Source organism: Octopus sinensis, linkage group LG1 (assembly GCF_006345805.1).
Source record: "Octopus sinensis linkage group LG1, ASM634580v1, whole genome shotgun sequence".
Lineage (NCBI taxonomy): Eukaryota > Metazoa > Mollusca > Cephalopoda > Octopoda > Octopodidae > Octopus > Octopus sinensis.
The window spans coordinates 187498045-187515056 of record NC_042997.1 but is presented as its reverse complement, the minus strand read 5'-3'; the positions used below and the strand labels follow the sequence as shown (position 1 = coordinate 187515056).

General features: G+C 33.3%; 1 protein-coding gene across 2 annotated transcripts in view; it reads right to left on the bottom strand.

Annotated features, from left to right (window-relative positions):
* The window catches only part of LOC115211898 (discoidin domain-containing receptor 2), a 107953-nt gene that overhangs the window by 76859 nt on the left and 14082 nt on the right, over positions 1-17012 (bottom strand). For both annotated transcript variants that reach the window (XM_029780646.2, XM_029780654.1), the window contains exon 3: positions 428-517. In XM_029780646.2, the coding sequence (XP_029636506.1) occupies positions 428-517 (90 nt within the window). The remainder of the gene's footprint in view (positions 1-427; positions 518-17012) is intronic.

Genomic DNA, 17012 nt, shown 5'->3' with positions numbered 1-17012 from the left:
TTTTAACATTAAAATATCAGTGGCAGTTAATTACAGACTGGAAAACTGAATTCTAGAATAATTAACAATTTTTTAGTACATTTCATCTTTAGTGTAAAATGAATTCTTATCTAATTTATCTCAAAGAAAATTAACACAAAATCATTCCACCCAACAAGGGAGCTTCTACATGGTCACTCAGCATGCTAGAAATAGCAGCTAACTTCCCTTGATTCCCACACTTCTTGCCTGAGAAAAGGAAAGGAATATTAGATTATGGTAGTCCCTAATGTACAAAATGATGGAACTGCCACAGCTAGAAAGCTTTTGATTATACATTTGCTCAATCTAGGCTGACTTGGGGCTAAACAGCAACAACTCAAAATATTCCTAACAATGATTTTCGTTTTATTTTTGATTTAAATGAAAAGAAAAGTTAGAATCTTACTTCTTCGCCAGCTCTGTCTCGGAAACGCAACCATTGTCCATTGTCTTCTCGTTGGTACTCCAGTACATATGCTTCCGCATATTCTTGGCCCTGTAATAGAAATAAGTCACATTAAGCAAGGCTCAACACAACAGTTGTTATTATCATTATAGCATTTAATTTCACAATTCACAATCTCTTTTTGGTTTCAATAAAATAACCCACATCTAATCTCTGAACTATCACATGCCTGATCTCTAATCATGCAGTAGTGATTTGTTTGACTACTGTAACACATATTTTATTAAGAACTTTAACTAGGCCAGCAACTTCAGGGAAGATTATATCATCCTCAGTACTCAACTGGTACTTATTTTATAGACCCAGAAAAGATGAAAGACAAAATCGACCTCGATGGATTTGAACTTAGAACGTAAAGACAGATGAAATGATCCTAAACATTTTGCCTGGCATGCTAACTGTTCTGTCAGTTTGCTGCCATGACTGGAATTTTAACCCTTTCATTACTATATTTATTTTGAGATGCTCTGTGTTCCTTTCGGTTAATTTTAAATATAACAAAGAATTCAGTAAAATAACTTAGTTATCATTAAGCTAGAGTTAAGAACATAAATTGTGACTAAGATTTGCAGGAAGATTCTAATTCAAAACTTATGAAAACAAGACATTTGTACTACAGAGCCAGAAGCGGTTTCAGCCGGGTTGGTAACGAAAGAGTTAATATTAATTTCACTTTGTATTTGTCTTTGTAATTATAGCATCTACACTATCATAACATTAATAACAGTGATCTAGAATTATATAGCATTTATAGTCGTTTAAACTTTTGGTATCAGTTATAAATTACATAAAAATGGCAAGGTACTGTAAAACAGAGAAATTCATAAATTCCATTACCAAAATATATTTTACATTCTAGCTTTGATTATACACATTAACAAAAATCCTCATTGCCAAAGGACTAGAAAATAATCACAATGTACAAGGAAGTTGCATGCGAGTGATTCATTACCAAAAGATAAGCTTATAGAGAGAAAGAGAATTATAAATTAATGTAAAGCTTGAAAAAAGGAAAGTTGAAAATTTCCATTAGACAATATTTAAGCAATCAGAATCAATTAGATTACAGTTAAGATATTATATATAGACAAGTAGGTCAAATTTTTGAAGATGTTTTGAGAAAGAATTCAGTTGATAAAAGTACAGAATTGGCTAACTATGAAAGTCTAGCACTGACCACATAGCCATGCAAAATCATTATTTTGTCAATAGTGTAATAGAATTTTCTTTCTAGCAGGCAGCACTGGCATCAACCATACTTGAATGGTGCTTTTTATGAGCCACCGGCATGGGAGCCAATCAGGCGGCACTAGCATCAGCCATGCTCGAATGGTGCTTAGCAGGGTTGATGCCAGTGTCACTTGACTGGCTCCTGTGCCAATGGCATGCGAAAAATGCCATTCAAGTGTGACCAATGCCAGTGTTGCCTGACTGTCACCTACGCTAGTGGCACCTAAAAAGAACTATTTGAGTGTGGTTGATGCCAGTGCTGCCTGACTGGCTCCTGTACCAGTGGTACATAAAAAGCATCATTCGAACGTGATCGATACCAGTGCCACCTGACTGGCTCTCGTGTTGGTGGCACGTAAAAAGTACCAACTACACTCGCAGAGTGGTTGGCATTAATTAGGAAGGGCATCAAGCTGTAGAAACTTTGCCAAATCAGATTGGAGCCTCCCGGCTTGCCAATCCTCAGTCAAACTGTTCAATCCATGCCAGCATGGAAAGTGGACATTAAACGACGACGACGATGAAGAAAAACATCACAAAGGAATGCAGTTAAGCGAATGCATTCTAATATCTGATTGCTACTCATTTTACTGCACTCAATCAGGTGAAAATGCATAGTCACCAAATATACAAAGACTGCTTGACCTCTTGTACTAACAATGCTTAGCTTGGGTGTAGTGCAGTTGTACAGATGATTTATTATAAATATACATCAGCAGTGTTTGACAATGCAATGATATATTATCACAGAAATTGTTATGGTGGCAACAGATTAAGCTGGATATCCTGTAACCCTAGAATATTTGAAGTGGGGTTTAAATAAGATCCTATGAACTTACAATACTTGTATATCAGTGTTAGGTAACAACTGTTGTAAAAAAAAGTGTAGTTGTAATGGGAACGGAAATGAGTCAACCACAGTTGAATGATGCAGGCTTAACTGGAGCTAAGTGAAATTATAACCAATTCACAAGCAACGAAAATGCCTCCTACAATCATAGAAAAATGTAACATTGGCATCTTAATGCAGCAATAGTGAGTTATATAAAACTATCTGCTTATTGTACTGTTGGGAATAATTAGCCTTAGGGGAGAAAGTAGGCGATTACCTTAAGTAGATTAGAAAGCTTGCTTATGTCTGTGTGTGTTTACACAAGCATACATGTGCAAGTTACCATTCCAATCAAGGGACATTGTACAGCAATAGAAAAATGAACTTGCTTTTTTTTTTTTTTTTTTTTTTTTTACTCTTTTACTTGTTTCAGTCATTTGACTGCAGCCATGCAGGAGCACCGCCTTTAGTCGATCAAATCAACCCCGGGACTTATTCTTTGTAAGCCCAGTACTTATTCTATCGGTCTCTTTTGCCGAACTGCTAAGTGACGGGGACGTAAACACACCAGCATCAGTTGTCAAGCAATGCTAGGGGGACAAACACAGACACACAAACCCACACACACATATATATATATATACATATATACGACAGGCTTCTTTCAGTTTCCGTCTACCAAATCCACTCACAAGGCATTGGTCGGCCCGGGGCTATAGCAGAAGACACTTGCCCAAGATGCCACACAGTGGGACTTGGTAATAAATTGTTATTTTTATCCAATATAATCTTTTATATTTTACTTGTTTCATTTAGTGGACTGCAAATGTGCTGAGGTACTGCTTTGAAAGGTTTTAGTCGAACAAATTGACCCCCAGTGTATTTTTAGTTAGATACTTAATTTCTCAGAGTTTGCTCTGGTACCTCGTCACCATCTTTATTTTCTTCCATTATATAATGTGGGATAGCAACACACTAATACTTTTTCCTCTAACATACTTTAGCCTCAAATTAAATTGTTAACTATACATTTAAATATCTGTGATTAGTTTCTTTTTAATATACATCAACATATGAAATTGTTTAGAAGCACCTCAAAATCTTGCTTGTTTCCTTCTAATAAATTAAATATTTTCCATTGACATAAACCAATCTTTTACACATTTATTTCAACAAAACTATCTATTTACATAATAATAATAATAATAGAGCCAACTGGTACAAATGTAAAGCAAAAGTCAAACATAGAATGATAATAATAATAATAATAATAATTAATAATAATAGCAATTCAGCTATTTAATTATTACCGCAATTTAGAAATTATGCTGGTGTAATCTTTTGGCGAGAGAAGTTTCTACTTTATTAATTATAACTTCTGTAATCTATAAATCACATATTCAGTTTGGAAGTATTTCAATCCCAACAATTGTATGCTACTACAAACACCCAAGTAAATGTTAAAATATATATATATATATATAAATATATAAAAAATACTATTATTTGTTTATCTGAGAAAATATTTATTCCTTTTCCATGAAACTACATGAACAGAGCCAAGTGAAGTGCTATCCTCCACTTGCCAGCTCAATCAGAATAGTCATCAACAATCAACTATCTGACAATGTTCCATATTCATTGTCGCTGCTTTAAAGAAAAACTACCACTGAGTGTTCTGTCTATTAGCCATGCATTCCACACAACAAGCCTCCAATCAAACTGCCATCCTTACTGAGTCAATACACACAGGAATTTTTCACCATTCCACATTTTTGCTGTTCTCAGCAAGAGATTTCCCTTGGCTGTTTTATTCTCTATTCAATCTTTCCCTTCCCCTAAAAGAGAAGCAATAAAGATGTTTGTGGAGAAACTCACAAATGATAAAGGAGAAACAAACCAGTGCCCTCCTCCTAAATTGAACCAGTTGTTTTGATTCAGCAGTTTATTTTTACAGTACAGTGACACCATACCAGGCATCTTTTAACTGTTGTCCTACTTCTATTGACCACACATCTTTCAGTGAGAGAGAGAGAGAGAGAGAGAGAGAGAGAGAGAAAGAGAGAGAGAGGCATCAATATCTTGACTAACAACAATTTCCAAAGAGTCAAATAATGATTAGGTTTGATCTAGCAGTTCAGACTGTCAGAACTATCTTCTATTCAAATTTGGTTGAAATAAATGTCCCAAGTTTTCTTATTAACTAGGTATATACAAGAAATACTTTTCAGAGATAAGGGCTATTTAGTTCTTTTTCTTCAAACATTTTTCTGTCAGATTTTCAAAAACCTTATTTCATCTCACCCTTTCTATCAAACATACTCACATGGTTCATGTGTACAAATAAACATATTTCTAGCAGTGATAAGTGGTAATAAGTAATTAAGTTTAATTTCATGAGTAGACACGAGGCAGTTACTTACTTTGTAAGATACCAATGAATTAGGTGAAGTCAAAAGATCATAAATAACTTTTAGTCTCAGTGAGTAATAACCAATTCCCTAAACTTATCAATTTATCACTACAGTAAGATGACTCCCCTAAAGTACCCTGCCCACTCTGTTATGTCTTGCAATAAAAATGTCTATGTAGAAATTGTGGGTGTTGGAGAGAATATAGAAGTTTCAACCTATCAGATTTTAGGATATACTCTGGAATTTAAATTACATACTTATTATCATTATAAATCAACTTTTTTTCTTATTGAGTGTTTATTAAGAACAGGAAGCAAAATAGGAGGACACAGGAAACTTAGAGAGGAAACCAAGAGGAAGTCTATTATTCTAAGTGCAACCTTATTTGAAAGTAAAAGTTGTCATCAGTAACAGGCTTTAGATGTCACAAATAAATTTATCAACTTAATGAATGAAGATGAATTTTCACCAACAGATACAGCTCAGGTACTGTCACCACAGAGGAAGTAAAAAGGAAAACCCATAAGTACTAAAGAGAGGGTATGACGAATGTGGTGTGTATGTGTGTTCATCTCAGTATTACACTTTAGCAATAAATTTTAAACAAAAAAATTTATCATTTTATTTGTTTTAAGTAAATGGAAAATAATAATAATAACAACAACAAATAATAATAATAATAATAATGATAATAATAAAATTATCAAATAATTATTTCAATACATTTAATATATTCAAGTTGAAAGTTACTCAGAGCAGTTGATGGATGCTACTGAACGTTTAAATGGTGCAGAAAGTCAAAACAATGGTTAAAAAACACTACCACCTAATGCTTACTTTGATATTGTTTGATTAAATAATTTGAGATATTATTTAAATATTATGTAATGCTATATCAAGTCAGTTCTCTGTTTTTGGTTTTGTTTTAGAAGAGAAATGCACAATACTATTCAATAAAAACAAGAGTCTGTAACCTAACACACACACATGTACACATATGTGTCTGAGTGTGTATGCATGTCTGTGAGTGTGTGCATGTGTACAAGAGAGAATGTGTGTGTGTGTGTGTGTGTGTGTGTGTGTATATATATATATAATACATATACACACATGCAAAAAAAAAAAAAAACGCAAATAGTCAAACAGGCACTGAAAGGTCAGAGTAGTTTCCAAGGTTCACCAGAACCACCAAATCATATTTTGTAACAAACATTTTTGTCTGAATTGGTTTCCTGAGAATGCTATGACCTTTTCTAGACATACAGGGAGCAAAACTCAACTACAATTAATTAGTGGTAGTAGTATACACATTCTGGATTTACACAGTGAAGCAGAGAAACCCCCCATATTTTACATAGCCATTGGTATGGCACTAGTGAAGTTAGCTACATGAGGACACCATTACCATCTGTCTAATATTTTACTGTTTTTTTTTTGCAGTGACCATCAAAAGATTGGTCTGGTGCATATCGTGTTTGCTGTTAAAGCATTTATCTTTTTGTATCTTTTATCATTTACTTGTTTCAGTCATTAGACTGCAGCCATGCTGGGGCACCACCACGAAGAATTTTTAGTCGAACAAATTGACCCAGGGACTTGTTTGTTGAAGCCTGGTACTTACTTCATCAGTCTCTTTTGGTGAACTGTTAAGTTACAGGAATGTAAACACACCAACAACAATTGTCAAGCAGTAGTGGGAGACAAACACAGATGCAAAGACACTTACAATCACACAAGCATACACACACACATATAATCATCATCATCATCATTTAACGTCTGTTTTCCATGCTGGCAAGGGTTGAGCAGTTTGATAGGAGCTGACCAGCTGAAGAGCTACCCAGGCTCCATATCTGTTTTGGCATAGTTTCTATGGCTGGATGACCTTCCAAACATCAACCGCTTTACAGAGTGTACTGGGTGCTTTTACACACCACCAGTATGGGCGCATTTATGAGGTACATGTGCTTTTTACATGACACCGGCACCCACGAGCCAGCAAGGCTCGGAATGCTCAGCTGGAGAGGGATGCAGGGGACAGCCTGAATATAAGGGCAACTATGCTTTTTACTTACCTTGACGTGTCTTAAGACAGCAAACCACTAGAAGTCTTGATCCCCTGTCATCCCCTTTGTGAATCCCAATGTCTGTAGATCCTTTCTCACCACTTTCTCACATGGCTTCATTTCTTTCAAGCCTTCACACATCATCAGTAGGCACAGCCCATGTCTACAGACTGCAGTGGGATATATTCTATGGGCAGTTGCTCTTTCTGACACCAACCTTCAATTGTTTCAAAACAATTACCAGACACCCTTTGTAAGAAACAGCAAATGAATGACACTGCTTGTATGACAGTCATGCTCATTTACAACTATCATGATTTGTCAAGACAAAGTCACGCAAACACACACATATATGCAAAGGGCTTCTTTCAGTTTCTGTTTGCCAAATCTACTCATAAGGCCTAGTTTGTGTTGGGGCTATAGGACAAGACACTAGCCCAAGGTGTCACACAGTGGCACTGAACATGAAACAGTCCAGTTGAGAAGCAAACTTCTTAACTATACAGATCACACCTGCACCTGTGTGTGTGTGTGTATATCTATATCTATGTACTAGGATTATAACCCAATTTCATTTGGGCTTACTTGTGCCATATTTTAAAGAGTGCTGCCTCTGGGGAAACATTCCTCATCTTTAAAATGTGGTCCAAGTAGACCCAAATATATATACAAATATACATATACACATATGAGATGTATATATATATATACACATATACACACACACACATGTACATATATACACATACGTATATATATATACATACATATATACATATATATATACATACATATATACATATATATATACATACATATATACATACATACATACATACATATATATATACATACATATATACATACATATATACATACATATATATATACACATACATATATATACATACATATATATACATACATATATACATATATATACATACACATACATATATACATATATATACATACATATACATACATACATATACATACATATATACATACATATATACATACATACATACATATATACATACATATATACATACATATATACATACATACATACATATATACATACATACATACATACATATACATACATACATATATATATATGTGTGTGTGTGTGTGTGCGCACACATATATATATACTAACATGTATATATGTATATGTGAATGGCTTCTTCCAGCTTCTGTTTACAAAATCCACTAACAAGGCTTTAGTTGTCCCAGGGCTGTAGTAGAAGATACTTGCCAAGTTACCGCACAGTAGGACTGAACCTGAAGAAGCAAGCTTCATACTCTTATGCCTGTCTGTACTTATGATACTAATCACACTCAAATTACCTACTCAGTTCACTGGAAGCTGTACATCGTACATCATGGTACTTATGTCACTCCTGTATACTTCCTAAATTTACAATGGGAAGTGGTTAGCTTAATATTTTCAAAAGTTGAAATGATTCATCATATGTGGCTATTCACCTCCTCCAATTTACAATAATAATACATGACGCAGACATAAAATTGTCTTTTCTTTTTATCAACTTCATCCTTTAGCAGTTATTTACTAAGGTAACTATAAATGAATTTGAAAGGTGTGAGTTGGGGATATGCAACCAGGTTCAGGTAAAGCTAGTAGCGAAAAGATAAACTTGATAGGATCGGTGTGTGATCTGATGCATTTCCTTAGATTTTGATTAATATTCTATATTTGCAAACAAATTAAAATGGCTGTGGTTTATATACTGCCATAACCTGTACCTTCAAGAAAATAGATTTATTTGAAGTGGAGTATATTATATTACAACTAAAACAAGTAGATAAGATCTTATTTATATTGTATGAAAAAGTTAAAGTCTGAGATGGAAGAGTGCCAGACAAGATGCTTTATAGAACTAATTTCATGTCTCTTCCATTCTAAGTTCAAATGCTATTATAGCAGACCTTGCTTTTCATCCTTTTGGATTTATTTTAATATATACCAGTCAGATAGTGGAATGAATCTAATTTCACTATGTTCATGCCAATGTTAAAAGCCATGGTTAATTATTTACAAATATAAGTTAATTAACCAGAAACATCCGGCTCAGGATGTATGGGGCAGAAATGGTATTTTTATACCTTTTACCACAAGAGAGAATTTTTTTCTCCATGGTAAGTGCAGTGAATTTGCCTTTAGAAGTTTGAATATATCACAAACATATTTTAACGAACCTGAAGTGAATTTAATACTTAATCTTTTCTTTGGTATGATAGAAACATTTGTGTGTGCATCTGTGTGTGTGTATAAAACCGAATTTATATTTTCCTGTGCATTTTTTTTTTTTTAGTGAAGAGTAAAGCGGGATTGAAAAGCAAGTATTTCTATATGTTTTTTAAGCAGAATGTTTTTGTACACAAATACAAAGCCAACATGAAATCCAATAAAAAGTGAGAACCTACTGGGGACTGAACTCAGATCGCCTTGGTTGACAATTTTTGTACAGAATTTCATTTGGCTTTGTATTATCTGCACAAAATCACTGTTAAAACACACACACAAAGGAGTATGAAATCCTCATAATTACTAAAGTACACAACAAATGAAGCAGTCTATTTCATGTGTATGAGTCATTAAAGAATATTCTGCTATGTAAATAACAAAAAAATAATTCACTAATATACATAATAAAAAAAGACAAATAAAAGCTGAAAGCATTAATAATTTTTGATCTACCTATTTGCAGGAGTGGTATATGGGATTTATGAAGAAAAACTGTGACGTGATTCATTAATCTTGATAGTGATTCATGTAATTTGAGGTGAGAAGGATGCGATAGTTTAAATATTGATTCACCAAAACTGTAAGGGGTGCTAACTTGACTATAAAGTATCCTCATTGTTTTAAAATCATTTTTGTATCTTGACAAAGGTAGAATAGGTTAACACAAAACATCTTTTTTCAATATGTGTAATTCTGTTCAGCACTAAACATCTTTTTTCAATATATTTAATTCAGCCTGAATCATTTCATCTATAATGTATCTGAAGTCTTATCTCAGTATTCATCTTAAGCTTTCTTTGGCCTGATTTTACTCACAAACGATCAATAAAAATTACAGAGAAGCCACCAGGGGCTTTGTTGCTACAGGAACCAAACCGGTTTACAACACACAGTTGGGAAGATGAGCAATGTAAGCTACTGTTTTGGGCATTTCACCAGATTTATTCTGATTATAAAACACTACACTTTGGACAGCTAAGCTGCATCAGTCAACATGGAACCTAAAGTCTTCACAGATATAACACATGGTGGTGATATGACTTAATGTAAAGCATTATTGACACTGTCTTGAATAGCAACTTGTTACTTTCTCTTCAAACAATTGTCTTAATTTTCATACAAAACACAGCTAATATAATGTGTGTGAGTATGGCAGAATCTTTACAGATATAATGTGATATTTTATATTACATGAGTGAATTACAGATGAGAGAGAGAGAGAGAGAGAGAGAGAGAGAGAGAAAGAGAAAGAGAGAGAGAGAGATCATTAAATGTATTGCTGAAGCAGATAGTTGCACCATCAATTACATTACATTCATGTGACAGAAAAAATCTTAACTACAAATTCAAAGAGATAATCAAAGAGACAGTCAAAAATGGGATTGCACCAAGAAAGTTCTCCTCTGAGGTACAAGTCTGGGCAAGGTTGTTTACAGAAGACCAACAGTTGCCCATGTATACCAGCCTCCTCTCTCCACATCACTAACATTATCCAAGGGAAAGGCAAAAGTCAATACAGCTTGGCACCAGTGACACGGCAACTCATTTCTACAGCTGAGTGAACTGGAGTAATGTGAAATAAAGTGTCTTGCCCATGAACACAACACACAGCCCGGTCAAGGAATTGAACTCAGTACCTCATGATTGTGAGCCCGATGCTCTAACCACTGAGCCATATCACAACCTTACTAAAAGACACTTTGTTATTTTATTTTGTTAGTCACTAAAATTAAAGTTAAAATGAATTTAAACATAAAACCATTACTAATAAAAGGCTCACAAGTTTTTGGAGAACGCCAATGAGTGGTGGGTGGTAGACTTAAACCTCACATCTGGTTTAACACCACCACTTGTCCTTGGGTGCCTTTAGCACAGTACATAGTTCAAACATTCTAGCTGAGGATCCTGATTACTAACCACTCCTTTCTTCCACCACCCTCAGCAGTCCTGGAATAAGTAATGAGTCTGACCCTCCTCTTTTATATATGTAAAAAGCACCAACCGATCGTGGCCGTTGCCAGCCTTGCCTGGCACGTAAAAAGCACCCACTACACTCATGGAGTGGTTGGTGCTAGGAAGGGCATCCAGCTGTAGAAACACTGCCAGATCAGACTGGGCCTGGTGCAGCCTCCTGGCTTCCCAGAGCCTGGTTGAACCGTCCAACCCATGCTAGCATAGAAAGCAGACATTAAATGATGATGATATATATATATATATATATATTTTAAAGGCATCTATGTTATATACTCTCTATATTTATCCATAATACTTTCCTCCATCTATTTGCATTATTACATATTTGTTATACTAATATAGGCAGATCTCTCTTCCATACACACTGGCCAAAATTTTCTGCACAAATGGATAAAACATCTCTTACAACTCATAAAACAAAGGCATGCATGTATGCATGCATACAAACAAACAATGCACACACAGACATACATATTTCAGTTTGTGTAATTTCTATAACTTCTCTTGACACATCCTAGATTGAAGGATATTCAAGCAATGATAAAACAATAAAGGAAACTAAAAACGAAGTTTCCTTGAAATTTTGATTGAATATATTTCGAAAATAATTGAAATTCCAATGACGCAATTAGTAAAAATTTAAAGAGAGAAAACAAAATAAGGTGTTTCAATGCAATTTGTTTTCAGATCATAAATGTTATTAGATGTTTAATTATAATAAAGTAATTATAAGATGTATGCAATTTTAGATTTTTGGCACAATATATATATATTCAAAGATCAAAATCATTCTGTTAGAATGAAAATAATTGGAATTTTTAAAGTTACCCTTTCCAGCAAATAAGCAGAAAAATAGAACTTTAAAAATGGAACTAAATTTATTAGTTAACCTAAGATTGGATTGCAAGTACATGTTTAAATTTTAAACAACAAAACAGAATGTAAATGAGAGATAACAAAATATGAGAGAATAAATATGAGAAGAATAAGCAATAATAAGGATGTGAGAGAGAGAATAAAACTGATAATGTGTCACACAATTATTTTGTCTCATATGTATGCTTTTATAACTTGCAGATATAAAAATTGAAGCTCTATTACTTTTTCTTCAAAGTTCTTAGATTATATGTTGGCATATGAATTGCGAAAAAGATCAGACAATATTCAATTCTGCTGTCATGTCAACAGTTGCTTCAAATTAGCAGTCTCTTCCCACCCCACTTCTAATAATAACAAATTCTTGACTACTTTGACTGTAAACACACATTCTTCTCCCCCTTTTCATGGACCACCCAGACAAATTGTGAACACTTGACAGAACGCTACAGACAGAAGATAAAATAAACCCACACACATACATAAAAATACAGATATTCTTAAGTTATCTCCAATGTAGAGAATTAAAGATAGTAAATGATGTAACCAAGAAAATTGTGAGTTCAAGGACTGCACAATGAGCTCCATTTAAAGCAAGCTAAGATCAAAAGGAGTAATTTAGTTTCCTTGGGTATTTTATAAGAGGCTACTTTATCTCAGATTTACATATCCATTAAATCCACTTAACTCCACCCCAACCCATAATGCCTGTTTACAAGCATCCTTGGCCTAAACCTAAAATTATAAGCTCTTGTGCAACATGATATTGTAGAAATTTGTTCAATTTCATGGCTGTGCTGGGACACACTTCTGTTAAGTTCTTACAAACGACAAACTAACTTAACTAAAACTGACTGACATGTCACAGGTGTGGGTAAATAGTATCATGTTTAAAGTTTGGTTTTGAAAAGATCCTATAAGAACAGATTATATGTAAAGGATACGATATTTAAAAAGTTTAAGATAAAGTATCCAAGGTAGACATGCATTATATATGCATCTAAATGGTGACATTTATAGTTGACAGCAATCATTTCACCTTCATATCTTGCAATTTCCCTCACAATATCACCATTTCACTGATAAAGAAATACCAAAGAGGCAATGCACAGAAAATATCTTTTGTTTAATTTCAGCTATTTCTCTTTTACTAATCTACTATTCTCTTTGGACTTGTGTTTGAGTTTTCATACAATACATACATGTAATTATATATCTATGTATTTATGATTTTAAGGCTCTATATTGATTGAGAATGTTAAACATAAGATAACTAGAAAGAAAACAGCAAGGGTCTAGTTATCTCTTAAATTTTTTGCAAGTAGCAGCTTGTTGAGTCAACAGGCTGCCAACTTACCAAAGACTGGACTCACTCCCACAACATTTCCCCATTCAATTTTTAATCATTTTGAATTTCAGAGTTGCCTCTGACAAGAATTATGATTAACACATAATTAATGAAGTAATAAAAAATTTTTTTTTTTACTACATTATGTATATTATACCTCACTCATGTTCCTGAGAAGTAGTTTATAGCTCATCACTAGTACTGTACTGTGTTATGTCCAAAGTGCTGGTCTTATTCTTCCTAACTTAAGAATAAATACCATGATGAAATTTAACTCATTAACATAATTTATAATAACACCCAAACAGCTAAACATTGCTTTAACTTGCAATAGACAGGTAATCTCATGTAGGAAAAAGGTGTTCTCCACTTTGAAAACTAAGTTAGGCTGCAGTATCACATGACACATTTTGGAAATAGCAGAGTCAAAAAAGAGGGAAAATATGGCTAACTAAATGCATGTAAATTCAACTAGTTAATTTACTTTATTTTTAATTCATTTTACCATGAACCTTTTACTGAATACAGGGTCATTATTCTTGTTAGGGAAGATATATCTAAGTGTATGTTGTTTGCAAGAAATCTGCTTGTCAGTGAATTAGAAGCAACAACCTGTGAATAGTGTTAACTAGTTAAGGAATATTCCTTAACTAGTTAACACTATTCACAGGTTGTTGCTTCTAATTCACTGACAAGCAGATGTTTTTTTGTTCTCTCCAAAGTACATAAGTATTTTTTCGTTGCGGAGGGGAAGTCTGTTGCAGAAAAAGTGTGAAGTCCAACAGGTCTTATCTAAAGTGGTGATAGTAGCTATAATAGTTTCAATGATATATTTCATTCTGATGCAAATTTAAAACTAAAAGCTAGACTAGCAGATCATAAATACTCAAAAGTGTGTTAAAGTCCAATGAAAATAAACCTGATGTGACTTTCTGAACCTGCAGAACGATCCTTCTGAAACTACAATATTTGTATAAATATGTATATATTATGTGTATATCATAGATTGAAACATGTGGATTGATCTAACAAAAGCCCAATTTAATATATATCTGGCTATTGGAAAACTCTACATTTTTAATGGTGACTGTAATCCCAAACTTTTAAAATTCTAATTAAACAGTCGTATGAGTAAGTGTAAATCTGAAGATAAGCAAAAAAAAAAAAAAAAAAAAAGACACCAGTTTTCACTCCTTGTTTTGTGAGTATGGGCACTAGTTCACCATATTTGTTGCATTATGGGATAGTGCAAGATCATGTGCTTACTTCAAAAGGGCTGACTTGTGTTTGTCAGTACTCTGGTTGAAAAACTGGCTTCTGGTATAGAAAGAAGGAAGAAGTTCAGGAAGAAAATAAGAAGTGATCCTATCAAACTTGAAGAGCATAACAAAAAAAGACTGAGACAGGAAGAGGAGGAAATATGCAGAGAAAAAAATCAACCATGTCTGAGAGAGAGAGGAGCACTGAGAGAGAAAGAATGAAAGAAGAAAAGAGTCCAAGTTGAAAAGAAAAAAACCAGCAGCAAGATATAAAGAAGAAGAGATGCACAACAAGGCATTCAAGAGCCCCCAAAACTTTGGAAAAGTAACCAGAAGGGTCAATAAAGATCTTCCAGAGGAAAATGTAGAGCCTGGTTCTCCCAACAGTATCACAGTGCATGTGGAGCAGTATGATGCTGTAAACTATCTTTGCCAGTTCTACATTGGCAGGGCCCTAGAACATGTCTCTGGTTGTATGATTAAGTTCAATTTTTTTCATAGATCTACTGTTGCTGGTATCAACACCTTTAACTGGCCCAAAAGGGATGATATTGACACTTGTCATACAAATAATGTGTTCTATGGTCCTATCCAGTTGGTTGGCACAAGGCCCTTTACATATGTTGAGCTGGAAAACATCAAGAAAGCATTTGCTCTTCACACAAAAAGCCACTGTAAAAGTATTTGTTGAGCAGGAGAATGCAGATGTCTCTTTGTTTTCAAACAGACCTTTGTCCTGAGTGTGTTTCTTAAGGATATTTTTAAATATTGTAGCTTAAAAGACAAAACTTGTATCCCTTTGATTTGCAATTTGACGATGAGTGATTTTTGTAAACAGACTTTGTGTACAATTATATATTTATTATATATAATTATTCATAATTTTTATATTTAATAACTATGTATTTTTTAGAGCAAGTCTGACAAAACTGAAAAAGAGCTAGAGTATTTGATATATGTATTTTGTTAGTATAATAACTCATTCCTGCACACAAAAAGTTTAGATTGAGTGTTCTTAAATAATTATTTATAATATTTTCATTTTAATTGATGCTTATCTGTGTATATTCATTTTCCAGATTCCCATATCCCTTTAGAAACAAATTACACAACATAGCTAGTTCTATGTAAAATGTTTGGCGCTTACCTAACAATGAATGTTTACAATAAAATGTATAATTGTGAACATTTCTGAAATGAGGATGCACTCATGAAAATAAAATCATTTGCTCCTAGTTTTTAAACTTAAGATTTCAAATGAATTTTCTAGGGCTTAGTATTTGTTTTTTTGATTTCTAAAAAGAAAGATGATGATGATGATGATGATGATGAAAGAATTGCAAATGAAAAAATTTAACATTTGTTGAAAGATTGAGGTTTGGGTCATCATTTTGACAAATTAATTAGATGTTAGCAATGCTCACAGTTAATTTCATCCATAGTTGATAATTAGCCTTTCTTACACTCAAAAACAAATGTGCAGATGCAAAAATATATATTTGCATACATTTCACACACACACATACACACACACACACACACAAGCATGTGCAATCAAACATACTCATACATACATTTATAATGATATACAACAAGTTTATGAAGACCTGAGAAATTCAAAAAAATTTCACTATTTTGTAATAAAATAAATGCCATCAACTTTTATCAACTGGGCATTGAATTTCAGTGACCTCTACCTTTCTGACTTTCTGACGTCAGTTGCAAAAAATTGCAGGGATCAATAAAAGCTGGTAGTAATAATGGTTGTTAGAATAATCCACATTCCTTCTGTATTTTAATTGCTCAAATAATTAAATTAGAAACAAATATTACAATGATTATAAAAATAAAACAAAAGTTGTACACAAATATGTAGGATAAAAATATTTAACAAAAAAACAATATTTCCTTTTGAAAAGCTATAGATTTTGTTAAAATATTTTTTTTCCCCACTTCATATATTTTTGAAAAATTAATTCAATTAATGAAGTTGTAAAACAAAACAAAAATAAAATTAACCAACCATCCATCTCATATTTTGCTGGCATTTCCATTTAATGGAAGGAAAGATTTTAATCAGAAAATGTTTATGTGACAACTGGTTAATATCAATGGAAACAAGTTGGAAAATCCAATTATTTGTACAATATAGAAAGATTTCCCAGTTCATGGATGATGACTAATAGCAGACTGAGAGAGTAGAGGGCAGAGAGATTTAAAATAACATAGCAACATGGAAGCAATGCAAACA